Genomic DNA, 10,795 nt, shown 5'->3' on the forward strand with positions numbered 1-10,795 from the left:
GCACAAGTATTAAAATAATCATTAAGTTTGGTTGAAAATATAAGCAATTAAAAAAAAATAAAACAATTTTAGTACTATTTTTTTCTCTATTAATTCTTTAATTTTTTAACTTTTTTCTTTTTATTAAAAAGTAGAAGGCATAATAAATAAAAATTAATTAATGACTTATTAAAATTAAAAAGCAGCACTTAATTTGCAACAAAAATAAAAATAAAAAGAGATACTTAATATAAAATTATAAGAGTATTTTTTACATAAATTACGTGAATAATTAACTAAAAAAAGAATATAATTAAAAATTATATAATATTTTGCAGAATTGATATATTAAAATTAAATTTATAAAAAATAAAATAATTTATTACACAGATTTCATTTGTCTCCATACGTGTTATTTATGTAAATATTAGGTAATTAGAATCAAAACATTTTATTTAAATAAATTACCTAAACAATAAATAGTCTTACAAAAATTTATTTCCAAACATGTTATTGCCACTTGGCAAAAGAAAGAAGGGAAGTACGACATTGAGGCCTCGTGGTTTAGTTTGGAAAAGGCAATGCCCCTCACAAGAGGTTGTATGGCAGATCCCCACCTCCCCATGTTACAACTTCCCCTCTCTTCCCTTTACCTGTCCCTACCTTCCCCGCAATTATAAAACCCCTCGCCCCTCCCTTCCTTTTTCCTTCAATCCCCTCTCATCTTCACAAATCTTCCCTTTCCTTCCCCTTCCAATACAGCTGCTTTGTGCCATTACTGCAAACACTTTTTAATTCCCCCTTTACACAGAGAACTAATAATTAAAAATGTGCAGCTCCAAGGCCAAGGTAACCGTAGGCATAGAAGCCACCAACATCAACACCGCCGCAACCATGGCCAGAATCAACGGCAGGCCAGTTCTTCAACCAACATGCAACCGCGTTCCAAGCCTCGTCGAGAGGCGGAACTCCATCAAGAAAGTGCTGTCTCCGCCGCTTCTTCCAGGAAAAGTAGCCTCGTTGACGACGCCGCCGGTTTCTCCGAAATCAAAGTCGCCAAGGCCACCGGCGGTGAAGAGATCGTCCGGAGGCAGTGACGGCAACAACGGCCTCAACTCGAGCTCCGAGAAGATTGTGATCCCGAGAAGCTCGGTTACAAAGGCTCCGAGCTTGGAGAGGAAGAAGTCGAAGAGCTTCAAGGAAGGATCTTGTGTTGTTGAGGCGTCGCTGAGTTACTCTTCGTCGTTGATAACTGACTCGCCGGGGAGCATTGCGGCGGTTAGGAGGGAGCAGATGGCGCTTCAGCAGGCTCAGAGGAAGATGAGGATCGCTCATTACGGAAGATCAAAGTCTGCAAAGTTTGAAAGAGTTGTTGTTCCTCTTCCTGATCCCTCTTCAACCACTCTTCCTTCTAAAATTATTGACGAGAAGAGGTGCAGCTTTATCACACCCAATTCAGGTAGTTATTTTTTTTTTATTTATGTTATAATTACAATATTATATGACCAATATTTTTGTAACAATTTAAAAAAAATAAAAGGTTTAACTAATTTTTTTTTACCAATGAGTATAGTTAAAATGGCATAATTTCTTCGTACTCATTACAAAAGTTGCAGATTCCAGTTTTTTTATTTTTAGGCTTTCTATTTTTAATAAAAAAAAACTAATTAATTTTTTTAAAGAAGAGCAAAAATAAAATTAAATGCATATTGACTAAAAAGATATTAGTTCATAAAATTTCTTTTTTCATCAAGATATATCAATTTTTCTTATATTTTAAAAAAAATTATAACTGAATATAGTGATATTATTTAATTCATATAATTAATTTTATAAAATTCAGTAAAATAGGTGATTTATATTTGAAACCGAAGCAAACTAAATAAAAACAGAGTAAAATTTTATAAATTTAATTAAAAAGTGAACTTTTTTGCAGTAAATTTATGAAATTATTAATTTATCATAAATTTTAAATTTTAAATTTTAGTTTTAAATTCTAAATATTTTAAATAATAAGGATTCGGAAATCATTTTATAATAAAAAATTAATTAATATTAACTAATTAAAAATTAATTTCTATACTTATTCAAATTTTATTTACACTTATTTTCGTTGTTGTAAAGTGCTTTGGTTATCAGACTGAAATAGTGGCCTTTTATCAGGAATAGAACAAAATGTGCTGATACAAATTTCTGTTTTTGATGAATAGATCCAATCTATATTGCCTATCATGATGAAGAGTGGGGAGTTCCAGTTCATGATGACAAGTAAGCCCTCTACACATTCTCTCCTTTTCTTTTTAGATCAATAAAAACACACACAAATCACACCAAACACAAATGATTGTGACTGACAATAACTCTTTTCCATTGTTGCAATAATTCATCAGGATGCTGTTTGAACTTCTAGTTTTAAGCGGTGCTCAAGTTGGATCTGATTGGACTTCAACCTTGAAGAAACGTCAAGATTTCAGGTTTTCCTTAAAGCAACTTATATTAAATAATATACTTGTTTTTTCATTGATAAATAACTCATTCTGAAGCTAAAATTTTTATCCCATAACCATAATATTCACCTGAAAAAGTTTGGGATAGGCAAAAATAATAAATATCTAAGTATACTTAAAATTTATTTTTAATGGATTAAAATATATAAAAAATTTATAAATGTCAAATTTTATGGTATTTTTGTTTATTAAAGACAATCTATGAGATGTACTTTAATATTTATAATTTTTTTTGTGTATATTTTTTTACATTTTACATTCTTTTATATGTATTTTTGATTATTTACTCCAATGTCTATTATATTAGAGTTTCAATATTGTACTGGTTAATATTTTTTTTTCAATTCTATCTTTATTTTAATAATCTCTATGTCAACTTATAATATTACGTCACAATAAAAATATTAAAATAATCCAATATTCAAAAACTTTTAATATACATATTAAACTCTTGAACCACCGTTATGCATAAATGAAGAGAATAATTACGTAAAAAATATTGGTTTTAGCCGTGAATGAAGGAAACTAATGATTTGAAGTTGTATGTGCAGGGCTGCATTTTCAGAATTTGATGCAGAAATTGTGGCAAACTTGACCGATAAGCAAATGATGTCTATAAGTTCGGAATATGGCATTGATATCAGCAAAGTTCGAGGAGTTGTTGATAATGCTAACCGAATTTTAGAGGTACTAGTAACTAATAATAACCACTAATAAGCAAAGCATCAAACCTTAGAAAAATGTGCCATCATCAATGTTTTCTTATTTGGTCTCTCTCTTCTTTTCATATCATGTGCGCTCCATAAATATTTATTTGTTTGAGCTGGTTTAATTTATTTAAGTGAATATTCTATTAAGAAATAAATCTTCGAGTATTAATTAGTGATGTTGCTTTTAGCTGCATTTTCCTATTATTTTCTCTTTTAATTCAACCATTAACAATAAAGTTGCAGACCAGCAACTAGTTCCAATAGGCTGGAGTGGAAGCTAAGTGTTAATTCTTGGGCCCCACTTGAGCTCATCCATCTCTTCTGAACTTTAAACTATATCAATATCAATATCAATGTCACATGATATGCCAACACAGTTGTAGACTTGTAGTTACTTTTGTTCAGAATTACAAATGATTAGTACCTAATTTATGTTTGAAAAATAATTTTATATATCTTCTTAATATGATTTGAATAAATTTTTTGTTAAGTAAATGAAAAAAATTTAATATTTTTTAAAATTTAAGATACAGATGTTTTTTTAAAGAGAAGTTATTATAATAAAAAATTAAACATGATCTACTTAATTAAGGGATTTGCTAATATATTTTGCTTTTGCAAATTATCATTCTTCACAGGTTAAAAAAGACTTTGGATCATTTGAGAAATACATATGGGGGTTTGTGAATAACAAACCAATCAGCACCCAATACAAATTTGGACACAAGATCCCAGTAAAGACCTCAAAATCAGAGAGCATAAGCAAAGACATGGTTAGGAGAGGGTTCAGGTTCGTTGGTCCAACTGTGGTTCACTCATTCATGCAGGCATCTGGTCTAACTAATGACCACTTAATCACATGCCATAGGCACTTGCAATGCACCTTGCTTGCAGCAGCAAGGCCTTACTGTGGTACTCCATAGAATAGAATGCCTCAATTTGCTACAACAAAATAAGAGATTGATTTATTGACCAAGAAGATGAGAAAGTACATGCTGAATTGGAGCATATGTAATTGTGCTAACTATAGTTTGTATTCTGAGTTATTAATTGTTTGTGTATAATATTAGGATTAGGATTGAAGGAAAAAAAAGGTTTTCTGATTTGTGAGTGTTTGTGATTGTGACAAGAAGTTTTTAATAGTTTGGGTGTATTTTTTTTTTTTTTGCAATGCTTTTTTTTTATAAATTTAAGTTAGTTCAATACTGATTAATTTACTAACTTTCAAATATATTACGAGTCTTTGTTAACTGTATTAATCTTATTTGATAAATGGATTTGTTAGAACAAAGAGAAGGAACTCAAGGGTTAGGATGGTGTTATTTAAATTTTAAGCGATGGGAGGCTTTAGGCTTAGGGAACAATGACCATGTGCATGTGCAGTTGGGAAGTGGCAAGGGCATGTGTGGTGTCAGTTTGCTTTTTAATCCATGTGACCCATCAGAGACTTTGCATTATTTGGTTCCTTTAACAGCCTGTTTTGTAGAGACTAGAGAGTGTGTGTGTCTTGTGTAGGGACCACACATTACCCTTCTTCCTTATTCCTTTCTCTTAGATTTGTTTATGTACTGTCTATGTTACTTCAACTCTATCATGTATTTATTCTCTTCTAACTTTTGTTTTTAATACTTAAAAATAGGTATTACAGATAATTTACAAGAACATGAGAGAAAAATATCGTCGGGACTATTTTTTGAAAAATCAATTCTCTGAGATGATAGGCATTTTCTGCTAGACACTCGTATGTTCTATTATATAAAATTTAAATACCGAAGATATTTTTTCTTTTTATTTATTTGGTGTGGATGATTTTGAGTGGCCTTCAATTCATTTGTCATGTGTCATGTGCTCCTGTACTAGTTTGAATGCTAATATGTATACCTTTTTCAAGAATGTTAACAAGATAAGTATCTCTCCCAACCACCATGTGCCCAACTTTTTTGTGTGAAAGAAACAATATTTTCTTTTTTAATTATTATTAGTTTCTTGCTATCATCCTCTTCTAATTGGTAGTTCAATCACTAAAACTAAGATTTTGAATATAAATCATTTGCCATCTATCACCACCAATTCACCCCATGGTGATATTAGAGAGAAAATAATTTAAATTTGTTATATTTAACCGTATTCGTAATTTTATGTATATAATATTTATAATTCTATATTTATTATATTTAATTGTTTTAACAATAATTAAAAAATGTAAAATAAAAATAATAATAATTAAAAATATTAGTGATTTGTTAGATATAATACGGTTATACTTTCTCTATAAATCGATTATTTTGGAAATAAAAGTGTTTATTATCTTGTTAGCAAAAGATCTGAAAAAAAACTAAAAAATATAATTCTACCGAAAGAGAAGCTCAAACGAGTAACTGTAACATACCATGTTCAAGCAACAACACTTTATAAAAGACAAAATCCTAATTATAGAAAAAGTATGTGATTCTACTCATTTCACACTCTTTCTTACTTGAATGTCAGAATATTTTTACAGGTATTTATCACTGTCAGGTCTTTGAGAGCCAACGTATACCTCTTTCACTTTAGACGAAGAAGAGCTCAATCCTTAAAAAGAATGAGTTATAACTACTGTCAGAATTACTACACAAATAACTATTATTTTTTTTAAAGATAGATTTTATTTCATTAGAAATAAAATAAGGTGGTCTCAAATCTCGGTGTCTGCGATGCGGCTTGAATAAGTTTTATGTTAAAAATTTATTCGATCAAAATATTAATTTTACTTGTGGTACAGTTTTAATTGGATGAATTTTTTTTAGACAATCTGATCCAATTTCAAGCAATTTGATTGGATTGAATTTGCGATATATATAGGGTTAATAATCAAATTCGTCCCTGAAAAGATCACCCATTCTTCAAATTAGTCTTCAGATAATTTTTTTAGTCATATTAGTCCTTGAAAGATAAAATATAAGTTAAATTGGTCCTTTCGTTAGTTAGATGATGTCGTGGCAGGTTAATGGCACGTGTCACAAAATGATTGGTTTACATGTCAGGTCAGTGACACCTAGCATGCACGTGTCACTTGACATGTAAAAAAGTTAGGGCAAATCACTATATTAAGCCAAGGAGAGGAAAATTTTACACAAATCCGCCAAACCAAAATCTGGTTCATGAATCAACCAATGCACGTTTCTATGTAGTTCGAACCAGCTCAATTCGAACTCCATTTACATATAATTCGAATCACATCAATTCGAACTATACACATACGCACACACACTAATTCGAATCAACCTGATTGTGTAATTCGAATCAGGATGATTCGAATTACTCTCCAGCACGCAATCCCAAGTAATTCGAATTAGGCTGGTTTGAATTATATAGGGCCAGACGTGTATAAATATGGTGTGAACGTGAATTGATCTCATTAGAGTGAGAAAATGGCTAGTGAGGAGAGTTTTGTAGTGTTGGTTCACCACAGAGGATTGATTAAGAGGAAACACGATCCGGTGTGAAGTTCACCGATAAGGATCCTCTCAGTATTTTTATGAGGCCTACGACAAGTTATAATGACCTTGTTAATTCTGTACTACAAAAACTAGGTTTGGAAGGCGTGAAACAGGTTAAGAAGTTTTTCTATCACATTCCAATCTCCGTGCTGCAAGAAATTGTGAAGTATGATTGTTTCACGATCGGGAGTGATGAGGACTTGCAGGTCATGTTTCATTGTCGTCGGCAGTTTTCCGAAGTTAGGACACTTGAACTGTTGGCGAAATTGGTTGATGTGGTATCCAGCTCGGGGGTTTGAATCGGAATACCCACACTGTAGGCACGGTAGCCGGTTCTAGCTCCAGACCTGCTGGTGCATCTTCGTCCGTCCCTGTGTATGAACCTCCGGTCGAGCCTGTTGCCTCCCCTTCGTTCGCTGTTGATCTCAACTGTAGTGGAGGCGGCGAGGTTGGAATAGGGGATACTGTGCTGACCTCTTTACAGTGTGCTGCACCGGCTGGTCTGGGCGAAGCATTGTTGGATGATCCAGACGATGATGATGTGGAGCCGGATATCATTACTGATGACAGTGGTGATGATATTGGAGCGAGTGAGCCAGCTGGGGCGGGAGGTGGTTCTAGCTCTGGCACACAGCAGTACCTTCTGCACTTTTTATCTTTGGACTTGGAAGCCATGATACAGGTGGGGGCTCCTGGGGAGCCTACTGGATTTGGTGCTAGAGATGCCGAAGGGTCTACACGTCTGACAGAGTTTCAAGTTGGTCAGCAGTTTCAGGATAAAGATGAGGCTGTGTTAAGTGTGAAGACATACAACATCCGACGCGGGATACAGTACAAGGTGGTAGAGTCTGACTACCACCAGTATGTTGGGAAGTGTTCTGAGTTTGGGAATGGGTGCACATGGTTGATTAGGCTTAGTCTCCAGCAGCGCAAGGGCATTTGGGAGGTCAAACGGTACAACGGACCACATACGTGTCTCGCGACGTCCATCTCCAGTGACCACAGGAGTCTGGATTATCATGTGATCTCGACTTACATCATGCCAATGGTTAGAGCTGATGCATCCGTCAGCATTAAAGTGCTCCTGAATGCGACGGCAGCACACTTTGGGTTCAGGCCGATGTACAGGAGGGTTTGGTTGGCGAAGCAGAGGGCCGTTGCCCACATCTATGGTGATTGGGATGAGTCGTACAACGAGCTCCCTAGGTGGGTGTTAGGAGTTCAGCTGACAATGCCTGGTACTGTTGCAGTCCTTAGGACGAGCCCTATTCGAGTTTGGGGCCAGGTGGACGACTTGCAAGCTTATTTTCACCGACTGTTCTGGACGTTTCCGCCATGTATTGAGGCATTCCGTCATTGCAAGTCCTTGGTGAGTATTGACGGCACCCATCTTTATGGCAAGTATGGGGGAACATTGCTCGTCACGATTGCACAGGATGGAACTCCAACATTCTGCCTGTTGCATTTGCACTAGTTGAGGGTGAGAATGCCGAGTCCTGTTCCTTCTTTCTCTCCCACCTGCATCAACACGTGACCCCGCAACTGGGTCTGCTGGTTATATCAGACAGGCATAACGGCATCAAGGCTGCTTGAGGCTCCGGACGGAGGATGGCTACCTCTAGCTGCCTACCGTGCATTCTGCATTCGACATGTGGCAGCAAATTTTGCCCTGACCTTTAAGGGCAAGGACGCAAGGAGGCTTCTTGTGAATACAGCCTATGCTAAGATTGAGGTGGAGTTTGATTACTGGTTTGATATTCTGCGCTCTGAAGACCCTGCCATGTGTGAGTGAACGAACCGGATTGAGTATTCATTATGGACGCAGCATCAGGATGAGGGTCGGAGATTTGGTCACATGACGACAAATATCTCCGAGTGTGTTAATTCAATCCTGAAGGGGGTCAGGAATCTGCCTATGTGCTCGCTGGTGAAGGCAACTTACGGGAGGTTGGCCGAACTATTCGTTCGCAAGGGGATAGAGGTTGAGGCCCAGCTGGGAACCGGACAACAATTCAGTCAACATCTGATGAAGTGTATAGAGGCCAATCTGAAGACGGCCAGGTGCTTCACGGTAACTTTGTACGACAGAGATAACTCGGAGTTCACCGTCTCGGAGACGACTCCTACTGGTTCGTTCTCACTCGGTAGCTACAGGGTGTCACTCGGGTCTCAGACATGTGACTGTAGATACTTTCAGGCACTTCATTTCCCGTGTCCTCATGCCCTGGCATGCTGTGCCTATTCACGGGTAACTTGGCAGCCGTATGTCCACCAGGTGTATTGTCTTAGCTCCGTGTTCAGTGTGTACCGGATGGGGTTCACACCTCCCATTCCCGAGGGTTTCTGGCCACCATACGATGGGCCGGCAGTGACACCAGACCCCAACAAGAGGCGTGCGAGCGAGGGATGTTCCAGGTCCACCAGGATACAGACTACTATGGATGAGGCATATCCAAACAGGCCGAAGAGATGTGGGCTCTGTCGGCAACCAGGACACACACGTCGGAGGACCAAGTCACATGGGGGGGGGATGAGTAGGGTGTTGGTAGCTTTATTATTATGTTATTAACTTTATTAGTTAATGTGATGAAAACAAAACCATTAAAATAAACCACATGCAAAACCATTAACATAAACCACATGCAAAACTACTAAAATAAACCACTAAAAAAATTTTTTCTAACTACTAACCTCGTCGTTGATGACCCCGGCTATATGAGCAACTACATCCAAACGATATAGTCTTTCCGGATTGTCCCCCATCGGCTAAGTATCCTGTTCGAGCATTTGTCGGAGTGAAACTGGGTCGTTTTCTCTAGGATTTGGTGGGGTCTGAGAATGAAAAAGTGATTCGAATAAGGTGGGTTCGAACTCCTTTTATAGCCAAATCCAGTGTAATTCGAAACAACCCAATTCGAATTACTACTAGAGGCAAAAAGTGAGTAATTCGAATCACCCTGATTCGAATTAAGCAATGTATAATTCGAATCAGGTTGATTCGAATTAGTGAGTGTGTGCATGTGTCTATAATTCAAATCAAGGTGATTCAAATTACATGTATTTTGAGTTCGAATTGACCTGGTTCGAACTATATAGAAATGTGCATTGGTTGATTCATGAACCAGTTTTCGGTTTGGCTGATTTGTGTAATTTTCTGCTCCCATTGGCTTAGTTATGTGATTTTCCTAAAAGTTCAGACAAAATCATTTTCATCCTTAAAATGTTAAAAATTAATCAAATTAGTTTTTATATAATTTTTTTTATTTTTCTTCATAATATTAAATTAAAAATATTTTTGATAGTACTAATTTTTAATATTATTTTTTAGACCTTAATAAACAAAATTCCATTTACATAAAATAATAAATATAATTAAATTATTATAAAATTATTTTTTTATTTTTATTTTAAAATTTTATATTTTTAAATTGTAATTTTTTTATAGTAAAAACTTTTTATTTAAAGGATTTTATCAAATTACTGTTGATTATATATTTAAAAATTTAATATTTTAAATCTCACTAAATAATATAGTAGTTATTTTTAAATTTAAATCTTTTGAATTTTTTAAAATTATAATTTTTATAATTTTTATTATTGTTTAATTTATATGGTAGAACTTAATAATTGAAAAACCGATTGGTGAGATCACTTGTTAAATCTGAATATTTTAATATATTTTTTAAATAACTACTATATTTATTTAGTGAAATATAAAATATTAAAATTTTTAGTATATAACTAGTTTTAATATTTTGGACTTTACTAAATAAATATAGTAGTTATTTTAAATATTTTAATCTTTTAGATTTCACTAAATAAATATAGTAGTTATTTTAAAAAAATTATATTAAATATTAAGATTCAACAAGTGATCCCACAAATAATTTTTTAATTATTGAATTCTACCATATAAATTAAATAATAATAAAAATTATAATTTTAAAAATTTAAAAGATTTAAATTTTAAAATAACTACTATATTATTTAGTGAGATTTAAAATATTAAATTGTTAAATATATAATCAAGAATAATTTGATAAATTCATTTAAATAAAAAAATTTAACTATAAAAAAATTACAATTTGAAAATGTAAAATTTTAAAATAGAAATGATAAA

The 10,795-nt window shown here is 34.1% G+C and overlaps 2 protein-coding genes across 2 annotated transcripts; both read left to right on the top strand.

Moving 5' to 3' along the window:
• The first annotated feature begins 522 nt into the window (after positions 1 to 522).
• On the top strand, positions 523 to 4,443 carry LOC107613804 (DNA glycosylase superfamily protein). The gene is made up of 5 exons (XM_016315959.3): positions 523 to 1,438; positions 2,190 to 2,247; positions 2,370 to 2,453; positions 3,038 to 3,173; positions 3,835 to 4,443. The coding sequence occupies exons 1-5, from the start codon at positions 808 to 810 to the stop codon at positions 4,117 to 4,119; spliced, it is 1,194 nt and encodes a 397-aa protein (XP_016171445.1). The 5' UTR covers positions 523 to 807; the 3' UTR covers positions 4,120 to 4,443.
• A 2,163-nt stretch (positions 4,444 to 6,606) lies between these two features.
• Positions 6,607 to 8,467, top strand: LOC107611279 (uncharacterized). The gene is made up of 3 exons (XM_088495704.1): positions 6,607 to 6,675; positions 6,962 to 8,044; positions 8,240 to 8,467. The coding sequence occupies exons 1-3, from the start codon at positions 6,607 to 6,609 to the stop codon at positions 8,465 to 8,467; spliced, it is 1,380 nt and encodes a 459-aa protein (XP_088351830.1).
• The last annotated feature ends 2,328 nt before the right edge of the window (positions 8,468 to 10,795 follow it).

The sequence above is a fragment of the Arachis ipaensis genome, chromosome B8 (assembly GCF_059453495.1).
Source record: "Arachis ipaensis isolate K30076 ecotype BB chromosome B8, ASM5945349v1, whole genome shotgun sequence".
Taxonomy (NCBI): domain Eukaryota; kingdom Viridiplantae; phylum Streptophyta; class Magnoliopsida; order Fabales; family Fabaceae; genus Arachis; species Arachis ipaensis.